Genomic DNA, 23,434 nt, shown 5'->3' with positions numbered 1-23,434 from the left:
CTCCTCAGCTCTGTAACACTAATGGACCCGCGGCTCGGGTGCTGTCAGCCTGTGAGAAATAGACACGAGACACGACTGACTTTTGAAAATGCTTCTTTATTGTATCTTTATTGTAGCCAAGCTGTTCACAACACAGAATGCCTGGTGTAGCACTGTGTGAGATTCTGTTCTATATTGAGAGCTTAAAGCAAGCCAACCCCCTGCACCACCACCTACCCCCACCCCCTCTCACACTCACTTTACTTATTTGGAAAATCACAATTACAGAATCATTTACCCCCCTGAATATTGGGTTGTGTATTTTTGGAAAGCATTTGCAGGGGAACAGTCAGTGAATACAATGGACGATCCCTCAGTGATGACACCCAGTAAGACAGAGACCCCAGAGAGAGGACAGGGTGTTTCTAAAGCTGTTTCCTATATGCTGATGGCCAATTCTACTGCAGCTGTGTTGGGGATCTTTCCTCAGGGTGACTGTGGAAAAAGCGTGCGTGATTCCCCTTCCAGGCTGAGGCCCTAAAGGCCGAAGATATATTTGGCTGGACGCTGCTGCCCCTGGTTCTGCAGGGCACTCAGGAAGGGCTCAGGGATGTGCATCAGGTTGCGTCCCACAAAGCGGGCAGCCTGGTCTTTAGACATTGGCGATGGGAGGTAGCTTTGGCAGTGGTCTCCCCCCAGGTTGGGCGCACACTCCACACTGAGGGAGACGTACAGGGAGCCATGATTGAGGTCACACCTCTTCTCTGTCACCTCCCCCCTGGATAGTTCAAACTGGCACTTCCCCAGGAGTTCATCATATTGGTTGTCCTCATCCCACACCTCAAACTGGACAGCCCTGGACTTGAAGAGATCCACTAGGCCAAAGTTGAACTTCTTGTTCCACCGAGGGAAGTCATTGTTAATGATTACTTGAGTCTGTTCCCTTTGACTGCCATAGAACACCTTCACGTAGGCGTCGGTCTTGGAGAAGTAGTCACCATAGAGCCCTACTGCTCTCACCACAGTAACCACCAGTGTAGCCAGGCCTGGTTTGCTGGGACAGCAGTCTGCATCAATGCTGGTTTGCCCGTGGCACTTGCACAGGCAGGGGTTGGCTGGATCACGGTGACTCCCGATTTTGCACGGGCTGGAGCAGGTCAGTGAGAGGGATTTATTCATGATGTATTGACTTAAGGCTCTCTTCAGGTTCACCTGAGCAATATTTTCCTGCACCAGCATGTGCAGAGGCCTCAGGTCATAGGAGACAATATCTGGGTGGGTCTTCAAGGAATTCAACCACTTTGTGTACTCGGCAGACCCCCCTGCAGAGAATAATATGTCGTGGATCCCTGGGAGACCCCCGATCACCTCTGTCTTGCGGTCCGAAAAGGCTCTGTGGAAGGTCTGGTCTCTGTTCAGCTTCCTGCTGACCCCTCTGCAGTACTCTGACAACTTTTTGTTTGGCTGACCGGTGACGACATCCAAGGCCTCGTTTCTCAGACAGTCATTGATCTCATTGACTCTGACCCCCTTCATTGCCGACTCACAGGTGCGCAGGGCCGTAATGCTGTGCACTCGCCCCCCCAGCTCCACCTGGCGGATGTAGTGGGTGCCGTAGGTGCTGATGAAGTTCTGGAACTTAGTGGCTGTTTTGCAGGTGTACTCTTTGGGAAGAGAGCGCAGTGTCTTGAGGAACTCAGAGTTCAGGGGAGGTTGGTCTTTCAGACGGAAACTGGGGAGAGACACAGAGAGAGAGAGAGAGAGAGAGAGAGTTACATGCAGACTGATTAAATACTCTGCCTGTCCAGTCTATCTGTCATTGTATTCCAATTGGATTCTGTTCTCTCTGTCTGTCTGAGTCTCCGTTCAATGTTAACACACTGTAGTGTCAATCAACTGTTGAGTCTTGCACACCATATTTGCACCACTTTTCACTAGGGCTGTCTTTGAAGGTTTGAAAGTTCAAAGGTACTTAACTTGGATATAACGAAGTTCGAGAACGACATCAAAAGCCCCTCAATTGCCACTGTCGTGTCATCAGGCATTGGACCAGATTACATTTAACAATGTAATTTGAAAATATACGATTACACTAATAAAAATGCCTGTGGACCACTCTGTGTTATTCTGCTTTATTGTTTATTTATCTGCGATATTTACAGCAAAGTGTTGTGTAATTTAATGGAAATGTAAAACAAATGTTTAGAAAAAATGTTGCAGTTCAGAATTGTTTGCTAAATCCACAGAAGACCCCCTAAATGCAAATTTGCAACTGAAAACAGAGGAACACGCATTTTCGGGATCATTTCACCAACATAAGTTTAAATTATGATGCATTACTTATTAGGCTTTAGGAAAGCAGTGCTGAAAGCAGTGTACTGCAGTGTACTGTATATGATCCTGTGTTTACGCAGCTCCGTACTAACTCTGAAAGTTCATTGAAATTGACCCTTTATTATTATTATTATTATTATTATTATTATTATTATTATTATTATTATATATTAAGAATAAAAACATTATAATAAAGGCCTACCGAAAAATATCTAATGTTGACAAACTCTGATCTGTAGAAGGGAGTCTTTTTATTATTAACCCAAATGTTAAGGTTACTGTATTTTGGAGTATTTACTACTTTCAGTATAGTTGTCTTTTTTAATGTGATTGAACACCAAGATAATATGTTAATATGTTTCATTCAAGTAAAATCAATATAAACTGTGTCCTTACAAAAAAAAATATAAAAACGTGATTCCTGTTCAAGATAACTTATTTTAAACTACAAGAGGGTGATTTATTTTGTTTATGTAAAAAACAAAGTAGGATTTTCATTCAAATCTATACACTAGTAGCTAATGTGACATCATCGATAAATTATGCAAATTAACACCAACAAAGCTTCGAATCTTCCTTCGGTAATGTGTTTCCGAACCTTCGAAGGTAAAAATGTACCCTTCGGGACAGCCCTACTTGTCACTCTTTCTCTCAGTGCAGTGTTAGTTTACAACAATGTCCACTCACTCACTCGGCACCCTCTATTTTTGCAGTCACTCATTGTGCCTGTACTGTCCTGCCTGCCTACCCCCCCTCAGACGCGGTTCAATGTTAATGAACTTCAGTGTCCTCTCAGTCAGTGTTTCTGCACTGTATTGCTCTCATCCCCTGCTCTCTCTCACCTGTAAATCTTGCAGTTGATTTCGTGGCTGGAGAAGCTGTACTTGTCAGACTTGGACCTTTCCGTGGCAAACTTGGTAATGTCCGTGTAGGTGCCGCCCACCTGTTTGTTGCCCATCCTCTTCAGATCCAGACCCAGTTTCCAGCTGGCACTGGTGGTCTCAGTGCTGTCCTTCAGCACTGACTCGCTGGACTCGTACATCTTGCTGGTGACGCTGTGGCGACAGTTGACCCGAGGGCGCCAGTCCAGCACCGAGTCGGGCACCTTCTGCAAATTACCGCCCAGCTGGGTGTTCTTGCACAGCCGACATCTCCCATCTGCCATCGCCCATTTGTCCACATTAATCACGTAGGCACCCTTCCGCTTCATGCTGACGATATCGAACCCTTCGCCCACCAGGTTGTACCCGGGCACGAAGCTGGCGCTCTGGCACTCTACTTTGGACCCATTGTGACAGCCCAGGATGATGCCAGGCTGGCACAGTGAGAGCAAAGCCCAGGGCAGCAGGAGGAGAGGACAGAGAGAGCCCATGACAGGATCACTGTATTATGATGGGGCCCTGTGGATGAGAGAGAGAGACAGAGTGAGAAGGATTAATTAGTTTAGGCTTTTAAGAATAACAGGGGTCGTAGGATTTTGTATTAATATCAGTCAAGTTTCATGCCAGATGCTGGCACTGAACTCTGGTGGACAGTTGGCATTTGCATTAAATATCTTGGACTCACAAGAAAAATATTTTTCAACCGCTAAATACAGCTGTTAAAAAATATTTTCAACAGTTATTTTAAAAGTAAAAGAAGCGCTGTCTGGTCTCGTGTTGCCACACTTCTCTTGCGACTGCAACAACTGAGGATCATAGAAATCTTTTTGTCGTGGATAAACTTAAGTTTTGGTTTGACAGAGAACATACACAACACAATATATTGAGATAAACAAAACAAATTAATAAAAACTTTAAACATTTGAAAGCCTTTTTGGGGTTAAATGTGTATGTTTTTGGAGACTATTAAAACATTCTTATTTTATTCCGTTGAAACACAAAATGTTTTATGAAATGTTCTCATTCAATAAGAGTAAGAGAATTAAGAAGAAAAAAAAAATCAGAGACTCGTGTATAGTCTGCTTTTTTAAATTAAATGACTTGTATTAAATGTCTAAGATCGATGTTAAAATATATTAAATGTAGGCCACTTGCACAAACTCTGAAGACTCTACATTTGTCATTAAAATAAAAAAATCTACATTTTGCTAGAATATGGAATATGGGAAACAAGTCTAGAATTTTTATGGGTAGCCAATTATATGAACATTTATTGTTTAACATCAGTATCATCAGTATTTTCTATAATTTATTCTTAGTCTATATTATTATAAATAATATTTTTGGGCAAATAAATGATTTATTGAACCAAACTGTAAGTAGGAAGACGTTTAAATGTTTGTATTCAATGTTTTCTGCAGTACTCTCATTAAACAATGCAATGAATAAGTTGTTGTTGGGCACCTCAGCTAGAACACCAGTGTTCTACTAGGACAGAGGTTCTCAACCCGGTCCTGAAGGACCCGCTACTCTGCAAGCTTCTGTTCCAACTGAGCTCTCAAATACTTAATTTAACCTCATATTTTCCTACATCAGAGCCTTTTCATTATTTTAAACAGTAGGGGAACCAACTGTTTTATTAACTTAAAAATTTAAATCTAATCAATTAAGTAATGGAGAGCTCGTTTGGAACAAAAAAACAGCAGGGTAGTGTCTCCCCCAGGACCAGGATTGGGAACTTCTGTCCTAGAATATATAACAATCTTTAATAAAAAATACAGAGACACAATGAACAGTGCAACATAGAAAATTGAAATATGTTTTATAGTATGAGTAAACTAGTTTAGTTTCCATAGATATAAAATGCAACAGAAAATGCAGGTTGTTTCTTGTGCTGTTACTGTTTAAAATCATTGGTAGTAAATCGGCACAGTTAATACTACATAGACATCAGTGTCAATTCTACATAATTAAAATATCCCAAAATACATGATTAGTGACAATATTGAATTGGGTTAAATTAATTCTGCAACAATTAACCTTGTCACAGTTAAATCATGAGACATATAAATACTTATTGACTATCCTCCAGGACTGGGCGATTTGGGGAAAATATATACAGTGAGGGAAAAAAGTATTTGGTCCCCTGCTGATTTTGTACGTTTGCCCACTGACAAAGAAATGATCAGTCTATAATTTTAATGGTAGGTGTATTTTAACAGTGAGAGACAGAATAACAACAAAAAAATCCAGAAAAACGCATTTCAAAAAAGTTATAAATTGATTTTCCATGTTGTATGGGGGGAGTTTTGCATTTTCCAGACTTAAGATAATTAACAACAATAATAATTAATAACTTGTATATATTTTTATAAAGAGCAGAGTGCTTCACAGAAAGCAATGCAATTAACAATAAGTGCAATATAAATCATAAAGCAGGTAATTAAGTTATACAAACAATTTTTCTCACGTGATTATATTCAAACAATAACATCTACAAGACAAAAGCAACACTTAAAGATAATAAACAAGCATAAACTCTCCCTTAGTCCACGGGCAATATTGTGTCCCGTGTGGTCTACAGGGAAGTTGCCGTTTGCAGACAGTGGGTCCTCATTGATAAAGTGCGCAGTGAGATCAGATACGTCGCTCGTCCTGCTGGATCACAAGTCCCAACTTTATTCCTGCATTCAATGCACAGATCTGCGGGATTGCAACTTGGCTAATATGTGCGAGAGGGATTGTACATCTCTTGTCCAGCGCTTGGATGAGCTTCCCCTTCATCTCCTCCCTCCTCAACTCCTCACTCCTCTCTAGCTGTTTCCCCTCTGCATTTAAACAAGCTGCTGTCATCCCACTGCTCAAGAAACCAACCCCTGATGCCACCTCTCCTCAGAACTACCGCCCTGTCTCCCTACTTCCCTTCCTCTCCAAGACTCTCGAGTGGGCGGTCCACCGTCAGCTCTCGGACTTTCTGTCCCAACACTCACTCCTTGATCCTCTGCAATCCGGCTTCCACACAGCTCACTCCACTGAGACGGCTCTCCTGGCTGTCACTGACTCCCTCAGCCGTGCTCGGGCGCCTCCCTCTCCTCAGTCCTCATCCTCCTTGACCTCTCTGCTGCATTTGACACCGTTGATCACTCCATCCTCCTCTCCTGCCTCGCTGACCTTGGGATCTCTGGGACTGCTCTCACCTGGTTCTCCTTTGTAGCGTTATGTTGGGTGTATTTTGATAAGAGCATTTGGGCTCTGAGCTGAAGCACTGATCTAAAGAAGACCTCTCCCCCCCCAAAGTTATCAGATTTCCTTAGCTCATCAGCTTGGAACTGGTTTGCATCAAAGTGACAGTTTTGGGGAGGATGGCACCGAGAAGAGGCCAAATAGGTTGGACTCTTGCTATGAAATATGAAAGAACCAGAAACCAACTAAGTCTTTGCCGGCAACAGAAGAGTTAAACTGGGAGAAGGAGATTGAGCCGTATGAAGAATTCTTTTAAAGGACTTTATTAAATAAAGAACTTTACAGACTGCGCTGCCCGCCTGTGCCCACCTGATCAGTGGAGTTTTACAGCTGGACAATTGACTAAGTCGACTGCAATACAGAAGTGTTCAGTCATTTAAATAGCTGTTTGAGTCTTAAGAAACTTGACCCTTGGAACCGAACAGGGCCCTGCTTTCCTCAAATACTTTGTCTTCAAGTAACTACAGTGGAACCCCTGCTTACAAAGAAGATTTTGTGCACAACCTTGGAGCCTTCAAACCAGTGGAAAATCTGTTTGGAAAAGACTCTACATTCGCAAAACCCCAACTTCCAGGTGCATCGACTGAGTGGAAGTTCTTGGACAAAGCCGAACCGGACTGCCTTTGTTCCAAACCACACGAACCTCGTGCCGTGTGCTGTTATCTGAGCCCGAAGGCAGAGAGGCCTCTCTGCGACGAAGTTCAGATAAGTTTAACAGTTTGGAGTTCATGATTCATGACATTTGAGAAATCAATTAGAAATGTCAATCTGTGATTCATAACTCTAGAATGTGTAATATCATTTAGTTTTCTTAAATATAAATGTGTGTTGCATTAAACTGTTTTGTTGATAATTTTAGAAATAAAACCTGTCAACGCCGAGAAATATCTTCTCATTCCTGTTTAACTGTTTAGTCTGAAATTGACACAAGTTAATAGACATTAGATTATTGGTGGCCCTGCCTATCCTTAATCATTGAATAATAATCAGTTAAGGGAAATTGTGGTAACAAGTAATGATAGGATCTTTCTCGGCACTTAAACGTAAATGAGACTGATATATATAACGAGAAGTTACCTGACATAAATACTAACCTGCGTAGTTATTTAATGTCTGACTAACAATACTAATGAGAGACTCACCTTCGTCTTACTAACCGGTATTGTAGTCAATGTGTTTATAACCTTTTTTGTTTAACGATTTGTGTGTTATCATATGCGATCCCATGGTCTTTGATTTGGTCACGGAAGTGATTTGTCTTTGATTTGTTGATATAGAGTTGAATTTTAATTCGTTTTTCCCTTTTGTATAATTAGTGTAGTGCTACATTTAGTCTTTGTTTTGAATAAATTTGACAATTTATATCTTTGGAATAGGTGTCTGCGTCCAATTATTACAGAAATTGAGTTCTACAAGATTCCAGGATTTGTGATAAGGTGATACTATAAATTCACTTCTTTAATTGAAATTTATAAGTGTACCTTACGCTACACCTTCTACCTCAGGGACCGGTCCTACCAAGTGACATGGCGAGGCTCCTCATCCACCCCCAACCTCTCCTCACAGGCGTTCCACAAGGCTCCGTCCTAGGCCCCTTCCTGTTCTCTCTCTACACCAAACTGCACCAAGCTACCTTCAGACACTCGTCTCTCCATACATCCCCTCCAGACCACTGTGCTCCTCCAGTGCCAGAAGGCTAACTCTGCCTCCTCTCCACTCTCCTTCCTCCAGAGCCGCTCCTTCTCATCCCTGGACCCTAAATGGTGGAACGACCTGCCCACCGAAGTCAAAACAGCCGAGTCCTTGACCTCATTCCGGCGCTTACTCAAGACACATCTCTTCCCACAGCACTTGTAATATTAGTCCTCTACCCCTGCTAGATAGCACTTCAGCTTTATTATGCTCCTCGCGTTCTTGATTGTTTTCCTCCTTGCTCCCTTTCCCGTAGCCCTCCTCTGTAACCCTACATCTTGACAGCACTTAGCTTTCACCGTCCAGGATGTAGGAAGTCACTTACTGTACTTGTGTAAATTGTAAATTGGAATCTGTAAAATGTATTATTTTGAATTGCTATGTTTTAGCTAAGTTGAATTTGTAATGATTGATGCCTTGTACTTCTCTGTATTTTTGCACTTTGTTTGCACTTATGTTGTAAGTCGCCCTGGATAAGGGAGTCTGCCAAGAAATAATAATAATAATAATAATAATAATAATAATAATAATAATAATAATAAACCCCTCTTTGGTCACTGCATTAAAGGCACTATCGAGGTAGTGGGTTATGGCGTTAGTGATCTCCTGGTGCCTTCGTGGGGTCTTTTCAGATGGTGTAACAGCCGCAAACGACTCTGAAATTGTACTTCGCTGTTGCTCGCTGCTGGACTGAGTGTCAGTGGTGGGACTTCAGTCGACTGTGAGCATGCGCTCCTCCAACAGCCGCCGCGGCGCTGCATCCCGCGGGTTGTGGAAACAGATCCACACAGCTCTTGCAAATGAGCTTTTCTGTTCGGTGTCTGTCACTTTGAAGCCGAAATAATCACATATTACTGTTTGTCTTTGGTATTAATTCGCCTAATGATCGCTCTGACTCTGCAGACGCCATAACCCCACTGCACCGCGCTCTGCTGTGTGTTTGTGATGGGGCCGTGTATGCAGTGGGCTGGGCAGCGCTGATTGGGCAGGACGGAGGTGCGCTCACTCTATTGCTTAGTAAGATGCCACACAAAGAGGGCAGTCATGCTTTTGCTCTGGGACAGACTCGCTGCATATTTTTCATGTCGCATCCACATCGCAGGCTTTGCAATTAGCTAACGTTTCAAATCACAATTGCGGTTCGATTTCGATAAATCGTTCAGCCCTACTATCCTCTACTAGTACCAAGGGCGTAGGTTTGGCTTGAACATTGGTGGGGACACAATATTTTGGGGGGTGGAGTCATGGTTGCTAGGGGATCTGTGGGCATGCCCCCCCACCCCAAGAGTTTTTTTTTTTTTTTTAAACACCCTTTAAATGTTTGTTTCTTGTGACATTTCAGAGGGGGACACTTCTAAGCTAGTCATGCTCTGAATATACTACTTGTCATCCAAGAAAATAAAATTCTAAATTCTGACTGTATTTCTGTCATAAGGACAGACTCCAACTTCAACTTTGAAGTGGTTTATATTGTTGGGAAAGTCCAATTAAAACAACAATAATAACTAGAAACGTTCTTGTTTTTATGGGAAAAATTTCGAAGGGCTGCTGAAAGCAGCTGAAAAGTTTCACTATCTGACAACCAGAGAACAGATCAAACTTAGAGTAATCTTAAGTTACTGAAGTAGTGGAACATTACCTTGAAGGGTATAAGTAGCTCACTAAGAACAAATCATTCAATTCATAGAGCAAGAAGGTAAAAGGTGCAATGTTTGTCTTTGAATGTCTCTCAATCTATGGTTGTGTCACCCCTCCTCTGACAGACGAAAACCTAGATTGTGCAGTTCGCCTAAAATAGCATTTTCATTGACACCAAAGTCAGGAGAATTCACTTTCTCATTCCCATAAGTATTTATGCAGACTCTCGCCCTGCTGAGGGCCATGTTTGATGAGAATGATGACTGATAGTACCGATGATCTAGGATGCCTGATCCACACTGATCTATCACAATTATTGGTAGGGACAATTCAATGTTTCCTTAATATTGGTAGGTCCCTACCGTCCTTACCTCAATTTACACTGTTGACTAGTACAAATACACAAATACCTGAATAAATTGATAAGGAGTACCACACCGGTTTCACCCATTTTTATTAATATTTTCTTGTGGCGAAGCAGGTAGTGACATGACTTTTCTCACAACTTTGATTGGATATAAATTCTAATACGTAAGTTTGCGTCTACAAAAACCCATTTGATAATGTTGCAGCAACAAAGGTGCTTGAACATTTTTAATCCTCATCATTTCTACAACAATAAAAACGCACTTTCTACATTTTGATAGCAACATGTGGAACAGTGTTCCCTCAGCTTAATTCCAGCACTATGTTCAAACTCGGAGTGCTGCACATCACACACTCTGTAAACTGTACACGAGTTCTAAAGAACACACACTGAATTATCATATCGAGGTCTGCCTCCCTGCTCTGGCTCCCCATTGCCTGCTTTGCCTGCAGCTGCGACACAGACCTTGCTGCTGGACTCACAACCATGTCGGCTCTGCAGTCATTGCCTCCTTCTTCTGCTACTGAGCGGCATCCTCAGCATGGACTACAGAACTACATGCACGTTATGGGCTCTAATAGCAGCAATACTACTGAATACATCTGTTAACTTCCTACATTTGGCTGCATCTGACTCAAGGGACTTTTTTTTCAGCCCCATATTTTTTTTATGTGTTGCTTTTCCACTATATTTTTCAAAAATGAAGTGGACTTCCCTCTATAGCTGCTACATCAATTTCCCATGGCCACATCACTGTCAGTGTGTGTGAGAGAGGGAAGGGGTGGGGGAAAGGGCTGCAGCCACTGCACAGAGGGAGAGATGCACCAGAGGGCCGGTCCGTGTCACTCACATTTCTGCTCCCCATTAAAACATGTATATATCTATTTGGTTACACTTTAGATTAAGGTGTTGCTTATTAATGTGTTATTAATGATTTATGAAGTATTATTAAATGATTAATAGATTATTTATAAAGCATGAATAATTCACTATAAACTAGTTATACTACAGTTATAGCACTCCATGGAATGGTCACAATTTTTAACAGGTAGCTAAAAAGTGTCCCTATTCACTACTGCTTTAACACTTTCCTAATAAATATTTTTTCAGTTTTGGATCATTATTTTTTTACTTTTTAGCCACCTGTTCGACAATGTAAGCAGCACCTTATTATAAAGTGTTACCATTTATTTATCCACTGGGAATTCACTACTGATTGTTAAGTAACACAGTTCTCTTCTGCAATATCATATGGAAAAAAAAAGAAAAAAGAAATACCCACAAACAATGTGAACCTCACCTTATTAAGGTGCACTGACATGTTAATTCATTGTCAGCTGCTACAGACATGTATTTAAAGGGGCATACATCCCTTTAATACTAATAGACATTATTGAATATTATGTGTTAATATCTGTTAATAAAAAAATAATTGTTTTAATTTACTAATAGGATCACATAATTTATGAACAAGCAAACAGCACTGATTGCCAGAACAATTTATATAAAATACTGAATGTATAAATGCTGTAACATATATGATACAAATATAAATGTTAGGTTGTTCACAAGCAGCACATGAATTGTCACTTTCAGTTTCATTAAAGAAGTTATCTTGTGCATTACATTTTGCTATTGAACTAAAGCAGTTGGTTAATTTTGCCTTCTGTCAGAGATTGGTTTTGTTCTGCAAAACCTTGATACTGTAACTGGGATTATCAGAAACAAGTCCAATCATATTATTCAAGTGTATGCATTTACACCTGTCACAATGTCATGCTACTGCTGAGTAATTCACAGAGTGCAGATTAACTGTATCAACTAATATTACTTTCAGTTCTCGGGTTTTCAAGTGTTTGGAGAAAAAACTGAATGTGCAAAACATACTGATCTTTTGCATCTGTGATTTGTCAGTAACTATGGGTATACTGTCCAACATATTCACCAGTTTTACAATTTTATTATTTTATGAATCAGCACCAGCATTTGTGGTAGATATTCCCATTTCGGGAATTAATCCCATATGTATTTTTTTAATTCAGAAATGTACATACCTTTTTCCAGATGAATAGTAGCACAATAAATTGCCTTAAAACTAAAATAATATATTTTCAGGGTTTTATGTTTTTATTTGAAGAAGTAGTTTTTTGTGTCCTATATTAATTTCTGGTAATAAAGGACAGTCTGTTGTTGATTTTCAAGTGTGGTCTGAAGATAAATAATAAATTGTGTAAAATAAATGTCACCCATGGGTGTAAACAATTTTAGCTCAGTGAAACTGCAACGGTGACACAATGTTTAGGTCTCGATGTTTCTCATTAATTTATTCAGTTATTTATACTAATCCTAATTAGTTTTTATTCTTCTAATGAATCAAAGTGCAAAGTGTAGATTCTTTAATTGTTATAATAATTTATATAAATTAGGAGTCTGCAGGGACATTAGCAGTTACATCTGAAAAAAACTAGTTGCAGAAATGCACTCTGCTGGTGGCCCGCTGGACTGGCCCGTGTGTTTCTGCCTGGTCACTGTCCAGAGAAGCACAGAGCTGAGACGGCCGGAGTCAGAAGCAGCAGATTGGATGGACTGACCTGATGAAGGCTTGTGATGCGTCAGCTTCTTGATGGTAAAAACAGAATCGGACACCCAGATGAGATCGCAGTTACAGGGCCCTGGAGCTGTCAGCACCAATACTGACCACTGTGGACTCAGGACAGTACAGTGCCTTTTATAGGGGGAAAGAGGAACTGGTTTCAATTGTGCCATTAGCAGGAAAGATAAACATCTCCTCACCTCCCCAGTCCCCCTCCTCTCCCCCTTCTCTCCTGCCCTGTGCTGAGAAGAGATTAGGGTGAGGCTACAACATGTCTGAACTCTCCATCCTGTCCACACAGTGCTGGGTTGTTATTATCTTTAACAGAGTAAGGTGTTAATGCTAAAGCACCCTAACTATCCCTGAGCTGTGCTGCCCCAAGGAAAACAGACCCCGTGCTCATGTGTCTGTATCTGGTTGGCACAGTGGTGAGCGATGAGGCGGCACATCCTGACACACAGAAGAGCTCTCCTCTGGTGGGATGCACAACAGCCCTGCTGGAGGCCAGGGTCTCACTTGTAAGGTTTAAAGGTCACAACAATGGTCACCGTGAGCAGGAAGATCACAGATACATTACACAGATACTGAACACACTCCTACCAACACAGGAGCATTGATACACCAGCCACTGTAGCACTGCCATTGGTATTACTGTCAGCTCAGTTTTATTATCCTTTTAAAAATACATGCACACATGAACAATGTTTTGTAATGATATAAATCATATAAATGTTAGCTTGTTAGCCAACAAACTGAAACAGTGCAGAGTAATTTCATTTACATGTCTCTTCCTCTGGATATGTAGTTAAGGATTGTGGTGTTGCAGTCAGATTGTCTTGAGAGAGACAGAAGCCGCAGTTGGGCAGTGTTTTGGGGCTCTGTATTGTACCTGCTTAATATCTGCAGTTAAGAAGGCTTTAAAGGAAAGAAGTGATCACCTGCCACAGTCCTTATTGGACAACCAAGCACAACCCAGCAGCCTCCTCCCCTGAAGACAGTCAATACTGAGAATTACATTAATATGAGGATCTGCTCTTCTCACTGAAGGAACCAGTATATTCCCTTCAGTCTGACCTCTATATAATGTGTAACCTTTTTATGCTTCCCCTCCTGGATGGGAGCAGATATATCGCTGCACAAAAGTGTGGTCCAGGCAGACTTGCAGACTTGCAGACTAGAAGTTTTGCAACCGACAAGGTGTCAAATTCAAGGCACTGGAATTACAACTCGTAAACAACACCTCTGAAAAGGGAAAGTTGGATCAACGAGCAGCTTGAGAGATCGATTGATAGGCAGGTGTCAGATTACAGGGTGATGCCAGGCAAGTGTGGGATCACGCCCATGAAGCATCTCTGTGAGGCACACACACTGGCTACAGTACATGGGTTACGATTCGTGATGACATTTTGTGAATCAGTTCGAGTCGTGCTGTTTTACCATGAGAGTGTTTAGATGGAGTCAAGCAGCAACTTTCACATTCACTAGACAGGGGAAAATCTGATTTTGTTTTTCGTTGAACAATTTTACCAATTAAAGGTTAGATTTCTGTCATACTTCCAGTGTAAGATCAACAACATAAACAACAATGACATTTTTCCTAGCCTTTTTTGCTCTAAGGAGGCAATCATTCTGGCACTATATATGTAATCCATACAGAGTTGTGAGACAACGTTTGTGACCCCTTTAGAATTATCTGTATTCCTGCATTAATTTGACCTAAAATGTGATCTGATCTTCAGCTAAATCCTAATAGATATTGAGAATCTGATTAACACCAACACAATTTACATACTCATGACTTTATTGAACAATTTGATCCAATATTAATAATAATAATAACAGTGTCAATATTTGTTACAGATTTACTGAGGTATTATAATTCATAATTATTATTTTTATTATTATTATTATTTTTATTTCTTGGCAGATGCCCTTATCCAGGGCGACTTACAACATAAGTGCAAACAAAGTGCAAAAATACAGAGAAGTACAAGGCATCAATCATTACAAATTCAACTTAGCTAAAACATAGCAATTCAAAAGAATACATTTTACAAATTCCAATTTACAATTTACACAAGTACAGTAAGAGACTTCCTACATCCTGGATGGTGAAGTGCTGTCAAGATGTAGGGTTACAGATGAGGGCTACGGGAAAGGGAGCAAGGAGGAAAACAATCAAGAACGCGAGGAGCATAATAAAGCTGAAGTGCTATCTAGCAGGGAAAGAGGACTAATATTACAAGTGCTGTCGGAATGAGGTCAAGGACTCTGCTGTTTTGACTTCGGTGGGCAGGTCGTTCCACCATTTAGGGGCCAGGGATGAGAAGGAGCGGCTCTGGAGGAAGGAGAGTGGAGAGGAGGCAAATTAGTCTTCTGGCACTGGAGGAGCGCTGTGGTCTGGTGGGGATGTATGGAGAGACGAGTGTCTGAAGGTATCTTGGTGCAGTGTGGTCAAGACAGCGGTAGGTGAGGGTCAAAGTCTTGAACTGAATGCGTGCCGCTATCGGAAGCCAGTGGAGGGAGCGGAGCAGTGGAGTAGCGTGTGCGAATCGGGGCAGAGAGACACCAGACGAGCCGCAGAGTTCTGGATGAGCTGGAGCGGCGGGTAGTGGATGCAGGCAGGCCGACCAGTAGGGAGTTGCAGTAGTCCAGGCGGGAGAGGACCAGTGACTGGACGAGTAGCTGAGTTGAGTAGTAGTAATAAATCATACATTAATTTAGTTGACCTTCATGTATGGTTATTCAGTCATTAAAATAGGCCATGTTACATCTTCAACATTGCACAGCATAGAAATCCTTATCTAGCATAACACATGTACTTGCTATAGGCAGCCACTTTCACAGTAAAATTAGCAGGGGTGTAAAGTATGTTAAAGTAGTACTCTTTTAGTTTTTCAAGTACAGTGCATCTGGAAAGTATTCACAGCGCTTCACTTTGTCCACATTTTATGTTACAACCTTATTCCAAAATGGATTAAATTAATTGTTTTCCTCAAAATTCTACAAACAATACCCCATAATGACAACGTGAAAGAAGTTTGTTTGAAATCTTTGCAAATTTATTAAAAATAAAAAACAAAAAAGCACATGTACATAAGTATTCACAGCCTTTGCCATGACACTCAAAATTGAGCTCAGGTGCATCCTGTTTCCACTGATCATCCTTGAGATGTTTCTACAACTTGATTGGAGTCCACCTGTGGTAAATTCAGTTGATTGGACATGATTTGGAAAGACATACACCTGTCTATATAAGGTCCCACAGTTAACAGTGCATGTCAGAGCACAAACCAAGCCATGAAGTCCAAGGAATTGTCTGTAGACCTCCGAGACGGGATTGTATCGAGGCACAGATCTGGGGAAGGGTACAGAAAGATTTCTGCAGCATTGAAGGTCCCAATGAGCACAGTGGCCTCCATCATCCGTAAATGGAAGAAGTTTGGAACCACCAGAACTCTTCCTAGAGCTGGCCGCCCGGCCAAACGGAGAAGGGCCTTAGTCAGGGAGGTGACCAAGAACCCGATAGTCACTCTGACAGAGCTCCAGCGTGTCTCTGTGGAGAGAGGAGAACCTTCCAGAAGAACAACCATCTCTGCAGCACTCCACCAATCAGGCCTGTATGGTAGAGTTGCCAGTCGGAAGCCACTCCTCAGTAAAAGGCACATGACAGCCCGCCTGGAGTTTGCCAAAAGGCACCTGAAGGACTCTCAGACCATGAGAAACACAATTCTCTGGTCTGATGAAACAAAGATTGAACTCATGTCTGGAGGAAACCAGGCACCGCTCATCACCTGGCCAATACCATCCCTACAGTGAAGCATGGTGGTGGCAGCATCATGCTGTGGGGATGTTCTTCAGCGGCAGGAACTGGGAGACTAGTCAGGATCGAGGGAAAGATGAATGCAGCAATGTACAGAAACATCCTTGATGAAAACTTGTTCCAGAGCGCTCTGGACCTCAGAGTGGGGCGACAACAGGACAATGACCCTAAGCACACAGCCAAGATAACAAAGGAGTGGCTACAGGACAACTCTGTGAATGTCATTGATGGGCCCAGCCAGAGTCCAGACTTGAACCCGATTGAACATCTCTGGAGAGATCTGAAAATGGCTGATGCTCCCCATCCAACCTGATGAGCTTGAGAGGTCCAACAAAGACGAATGGGAGAAACTGCCCATAAATAGGTGTGCCAAGCTTGTAGCATCATACTCAAAAAGACTTGAGGCTGTAATTGGTGCCAAAGGTGCTTCAACAAAGTATTGAGCAAAGGCTGTGAATACTTATGTACATGAGCTTTTTTTGTTTTTTATTTTTAAAAATTTGGAAAGATTTCAAACAAACGTCTCTCACATTGTCATTATGCGGTATTGTTTGTCGAATTTTGAGGAAAATATTGAATTGAATCCATTTTGGAATAAGGCTGTAACATAACAAATTGTGGAAAAAGTGAAGCACTGTGAGTACTTTCCGGATGCACTGTATGTGTACTCTACTTAAGTGTATATTATAAGTGGCTACTTTGCTTCTACCTCATACAATTATAAATAAAATAATTTACTTTTTATGTCACTCTATTTCCTACAGACCCCGTTATTGTTATTATAATTGGTGAGAGGAATTACATAGACCTATGTGGAATGAACATGTTTCAGGTTAGCTAGACATAATTGTGTCAAATCACACTGTAGCATAATCACCAGCATTGTAGTGAGCCAATCAGTTTAGCCTATATGTAGCAAGAATCCTGTCCTTCTCTTTTCTACTAAGCACTTTCATTGTTCTTTCTATCTCTTTGCTCAAAGATGGACATGAACCCATAGCCGCATTTGAGTAGTAGGTTCTTTATTTTCTGTTGGACGCAGTAGAGTGAGTTTTTGATAATAGAATGCATTACTCAACAAGAGGCGGCTCGTCTGATTAGGCAACTGAGGCACATCTTCACTAAGAATTCATGGTAGAATTCCAAACTGTAAAAAAAAAAAATACAAATATATCCATTGAAATAAGATACAAAAAAATGATATGAAATTGAACATATTATTTGTGTAATTTCCCTATAAGCGCTGTAGTGACAATATTGAAAAGTGACCCGGAAATGCAACGCCAGAGAGCAGAACGGGACTTGATTTTACATGAGGCTAGAAACAGGACATGAGGCTGTAAGCCTCACCAAGCCGCACTTCCAGCAGTCTGTGGGTCTGTGTCCCATCACTCTCTGTACAGTTGAAGAGGAAGGGTAGTTGAACTGGACCGTGGCAGATGTGTAAATATTATCATTGGCTTTGCTGTATTTCTTTTACATTTTAAAAATTAATTCTGTACAGAAGGACATTGTAAGTGAGCTAAAACACACACAGGTTTTCACTGAGGTCCGAGGAAGAGAGATGTGTGATTGTGAAGGAGGTCAGAATGAAATCTGTGCTGGATGTTTTAAAGAAAGATGGGGAAAATAACCAGGCAGTTTCAAGTGTCCTGGTATGGGGTACATAAATGGCTGACTGGTAGCACCATGACTAACAAATTATACTGCTTGTCATGTTTGCTTCTGTCAAACAAAAAATCAGTTTGGATGAGTGATGGTGGAAAAATGTGTCACAAAGTGTCACTTTGCATAGCTCATTGCAGGAGCACATAAGGAATCAGGTTTTCCAGAATTGCTTGGAGTGAGAAGTACTTCTATAGATGTGCTGCTCAGCGAGCAAAGGCGTCTTGCTGTCATTGAGCACAACGAGAACGTGAGGAAGAATAGGGAGATTCTGAAGAGAATTGTGGATATCTCTGCTGTACTATCTCACCAAGAGCTTGCATTCCGTGGCCACCATGAGACCAAGGATTCCAACAACCAGAGTAATTTCTGGTAGCTTTTTGATTACTTTTTTCGACATTTCTCAGAGTTGAAAGCCCATTGGAAAAAAATATGTGTTTTCTCTGGCCTGTCTAAGCTGATACAACATGAATTGTTAGAGTGTTTGTGGCTGAAGAAATAACTTCATACATTGACCACAAGATCAAAGAGTTATGCTACACAGACAAAAAAGGGTTGCAAACAGGAAAGGGTCATGGGTTTCAAAGACATCAGTGTGGATAAAACTGCAGTTGCTCTGAAACAGTTTGGAGTTCGGAAACAGGACTCGGAGTTGAGCAAATACCACTACAAAACTGAACTCATGTCTCAGTCTTATGATGGTGCTGAAGCGATGACTGGTGAGCTGGGACTTCTTCAAGTCCTCAAGTCCGATACACACAGTTTAGGAGGGACAGGCAAAATTGAAGAGGTGGTGGGGTAGCATTATATGACATTGAGGCAGAAGAACTCAAATTAGATCCCAGTAACGGAACAGAATCTTTGTGGGTGAAACTTTTGAACAAGAGATCAGTGGTAGGAGTGTGTTACAGACCACCCAGCTCAGATATTCAGAAAGATGTTGCATTGTACAGTGTGATCAGGACTGCATGTAGCAAGGATGTGGCTGTTATAATGCAGGATTTCAATTTCCCAAACATAGACTGGGAAAGCCAGAAAGATCATCTGAAAAATGAAAAAATATCAGTTTCAGAACCATTCAGTTGGTGATATTCTGTATTTGATCAATGAAAATGGACTGTGTGAGGTGTTGCTATTTAGCTGCCTCAATACCAGCAACAACAGTCAGTGTGGAACAGAGCTTTTCTTTCTTGAAATGCATCAAGATATACCTGAGGAGCACCACGAGTCAGAGTGCTGTACCCTTGAGCAAGATACTTCACTTAGATTGCTCCAGTAAAATACCCAGCTGTATAAATGGGTACAAATGTAAGTCACCCTGGATAAGAGCATCTGCTAAATGACAAATAATGTAATGTAATTCACTGGCCACAATGTCAATTGAAGATGAACTGCTGTCTTTCCCAGAGAAGCAACCAAAGTGCTTCTAAACACTTGTCCCACTTCAGAAATTAATATTTCAAGCTTGCACTAACTAGATTAATAGTTTGTTGTGGCATTAGAGTAACTGAAATATTTTTGCCCAAGGACAGCCTGAAGATGTCACCAAAAAGCTGCCACATTTTGTACTTGATAGCTTGAACAATGAGTTGGAGTTAGAAAACTGAAAATATAAAATAAATGACTCATTAATTAAATTGCCTCTATGTCTATGTTAATAGTCTGATGTTACCCTTTGTTAATACTAAATACAAATGAAAGACATTTTGAGATCTCAGTTACATTTATTTTTGTTGGACATGGTTTTCTACAAGGAACCCTAAGAACATAAGAAAGTTTACAATGGAGAGGAGGCCATTTGACCCATCGTGCTCGTTTGGTGTCCATTAATAACTAAGTGATCCAAGGATCCTATCCAGTCCATTTTTAAATGTTCCCAAATGTTCCCAAATTTTCAGCTTCAACCACATCACTCTCTGTGTGAAGAAGTGTCTCCTGTTTTCTGTCTTGAATGCCTTGAAACCCAATTTCCATTTGTGTCCCTGGGTGCGTGTGTCCCTGCTGATCTGGAAAAGCTCCTCTGGTTTGAAATACCTTGATTGTATAAATAAAATGTTGGATTAAAACTAATTAATCTCTTGTGTGCCCCCTTCATAAGGCTCACATACAAGCATGCACATTCACTTTATTACTAAAATCACAATATTTACTTTTGTTTTTGGTACTTGAGTACAATTGAAAATATATGATTTTTATTTACTTTAATTTACGTACTGTTTGAATGGGAAACTTTTTACTTTTACTAGAGTATGTATTTTTTTTTTACCGACTACTTTTTACACCACTGAAAATTAGGTAAAATTAGGTAGAAACATCCAAATAATAGTAGGTTCAATGGAATCAGCACTTTCAGAGTTAAAAGGAAAGAGAGATCTTATTTGTTTTTAGCCAAATGTGCCAACGTCTCGCTTCATGAAGATTGAACTCCCCTTCCTGCAAAAATAATACTTATATTATGCTAGTGTGGTGATCTCAAGCCTTGCTAGGAGGCCTGGGCCTTTCAGTGATGCAGTAAGATCGCTGCATTTGAGTCCTCGTTGTGACCGGAACCCTCGAGTTGTTACACTATTTTAAAGAAAGAAACAAGACGTAGGCTGTTTTCTTGCCTGTCACAGTGAGAACAATGACGATGTTGATTGATGTTTCATAGTTTTCAGAAACCTGCTTGTTCCACCTTTTGGAAGATGTTTCCCTTCATATACACATTTTTTGTTTAAATTAGACTAAAGTAGAATGTGCCACCAGACTCTCTGGTACCTGGAGGCCCACAGACACATAGGCCATAGCGATTGTATCCACAATCCAGTGGGATGAGCGTTGCCGAGACCAGGCCTGTCCAAAAGACCTCACTTCATAGCATGCAAACAACTGGTCTTTGTGACAAGCGCCCCAGGTACGATCCATGTAGCACTGCAGGGCCTGAACAGGAGAGAGGAAGGAAATCCATCAACTCCACCAGCTGGTTAACATGGAAGGGGGAGTTTACCTTTGGCACAAAAGCTGGGTTTGGTTGTAATGAAACCCTGGAGCCATTACCAGCATAGCAAGCGCATGAAGGATTTTTGTGAATACAATGGCCAGCAGAAATGCTTTTATTTGTGACACAAACTTCAACCTGCCAAAGTGAAGTCAGATATACTATAAGATCGAGATGGTAAACTCCATTGTGGGAAGTAGAGAGTTCTGGAGACCAATTTTTTAAATGTGAAAGCTGACTCGATCTGATTCACAAAGTGTCATCATGAATTGTAACCCATTATTATTTGTATTGTTATTATTATATATTTTAATTTATTTTCTTATCCAGGGTGACTTACAAAATATAAGAACATTGCAAAGGTGAAATAATATAATACACATCAAAACATAATACAATTACAAATTCAAAATTACACAAGTGGATAGGAAAATAGACAGTTAATACAAAATGTCCTACATCCTAGAGTGCAATAGCTGATAAGTACAGACAAGATGTGCTGTCATACTTAAGCGCTCAGGGGAAGGGGGCATAGGGGAGATCTAATAAACAACATGAGTACTAGGAATGTAAAAGCAAGCAGTATGATGATACGTTATATAATTGCAATTTAATAGGAGAGCTGAGCCACACAGAGGAATAAACAACTAAATTATAAGTACAGTCTTAATAGGTGAGTCTTGCATAAATGCTGGAAGGTGGTCTGGGACTCTGCTATCCTGACCTCTGTGGGCAGGTCGTTCCACCAATTAGGGGCCAGGGATGAAAAGGAGCGGCTCTGGAGGAAGGAGAGTACGGTCCAGGCATACTAGAGTTTCCACAACATGAAGCTACGAACATATTCAGGAGCTGCCTTTTCACAGCATTTCCTACTGTTTTATTCAAATTTAAATATTTAAAACACCACCAAAACAGTTTCTTGTGTACAGATAGACTTACATCCATCACATTAACTGACAGGAAAGGCCAGGTTAACTTTAACCCCACATTTGTTTGACATAGGGAGCAGAAACAGTGAGACACATTTTTTCTTAGTGACAAAAGCAATTTAGTTTGTTTGTGATGGAAGTCAAAGAAGAAAAATAAATGTTGAAGCGCAACTACTTCCACTGAAGATACAGAAGAAAACTGCGTTTTTTCCTAGCATCACCCGATAATCTGACACCTGCCTATCAAACGATCTCTCAAGATGCATGTTTGTCCAACACCTCACTTCTCTGCATGCTGCTGGTTTAATCTCAACTTCCTCTTTTCAGAGGTGTTGTTTACTAGTCTGCCCACCCTGAACTGGGCAGCTTCATGTTGGGAAACCTCTAGTCTGCCTGGACCGTACTTTTGTTCAGTGATATATCTGTTCCCATCCAGGAGGGGAAGAATAAACAGGTAATGTAATTATATTAAGATCAGACTGAAGGGAATATTCGATTCCTTCAGCGAGGAGAGCAGATCCTCATATGAATGTTGGCCTAATTGGAGCGTTTGAATGATTGAAACAGTTGAAGATTTCAACATCAAAATGAAATTGAAATCAGGCATTTGAATTCTCCAACATGTTCTAACTCTAGCAATTCAAGTCAATCTAAGGAAATTATTACTTCATGTAAGGGTTATATTCGGGCCCTGGAATGTTTATCTCAGGGCCGGGACTGACATATTCAGGAGCTGCCTTTTCATAGCATTGTCTACTGTTTTATTCAGAATTGAATGCCACTGATACTGCTTTATTGTGTACAGATAGGCTTAAATCCATCACATTAACTGACTGGACAGACCAGGTGAACTTTAACCCTGGATTTGTTTGACATGGGTGCAGAAATAGTGAGACAATTTTTTTCTAAGTGTCAGTTTAGTTTGTTTGTGATGGAAGTCAAAGAAGAAAAATAGATGTTGATGCTACTTTCACTGAAGATACAGAAGAAAACTGTGGTAACACTCAAGGTTATTATTATTATTGATTGACTCCTCCTTTTTTATAGTCAATGGATAATATATTTCTGCTGGGTTGCTTGTTAGAGGGTTTAACCAGGTTGTAATGACAGACTGATTGCTTTTTAGTTATTTGCTTTACAACGTCATATTGTAAATATCAGTCATTTATGTATTGATGTATTATCTGCATTCTTATTATGTCATTATGATTTATTTATTTATTTATTTATTTTTGGGGTAAAATTGCTCCCTATGTATTGTATATACCCACTGTATAATACTCTGCTATACTGTACCGTTACGTATGGGGGAT

General features: G+C 40.8%; 1 protein-coding gene across 1 annotated transcript; it reads right to left on the bottom strand.

Annotated features, from left to right (window-relative positions):
• Positions 1 to 76: 76 nt before the first annotated feature.
• LOC136767777 (perforin-1) lies at positions 77 to 12,821 on the bottom strand. Its single transcript, XM_066721772.1, has 3 exons — positions 12,726 to 12,821; positions 3,156 to 3,713; positions 77 to 1,711 (listed from the first exon to the last, which is right to left on the bottom strand). The coding sequence occupies exons 2-3, from the start codon at positions 3,683 to 3,685 to the stop codon at positions 517 to 519; spliced, it is 1,725 nt and encodes a 574-aa protein (XP_066577869.1). The 5' UTR covers positions 3,686 to 3,713; positions 12,726 to 12,821; the 3' UTR covers positions 77 to 516.
• Positions 12,822 to 23,434: the final 10,613 nt, after the last annotated feature.

Source organism: Amia ocellicauda, chromosome 14, assembly GCF_036373705.1.
Source record: "Amia ocellicauda isolate fAmiCal2 chromosome 14, fAmiCal2.hap1, whole genome shotgun sequence".
Classification (NCBI taxonomy): domain Eukaryota; kingdom Metazoa; phylum Chordata; class Actinopteri; order Amiiformes; family Amiidae; genus Amia; species Amia ocellicauda.
This window is presented reverse-complemented; position numbering and strand designations above follow the sequence as displayed.

Coding starts and splice junctions, on each gene's coding strand:
- LOC136767777 (XM_066721772.1), bottom strand. CDS start 3,685: ATGGGCTCTCTCTGTCCTCTCCTCCTGCTGCCCTGGGCTTTGCTCTCA. Junction 1,712..3,155: donor ATCAACTGCAAGATTTACAG/GTGAGAGAGAGC, acceptor GTCTCTCCCCAG/TTTCCGTCTGAAAGACCAAC.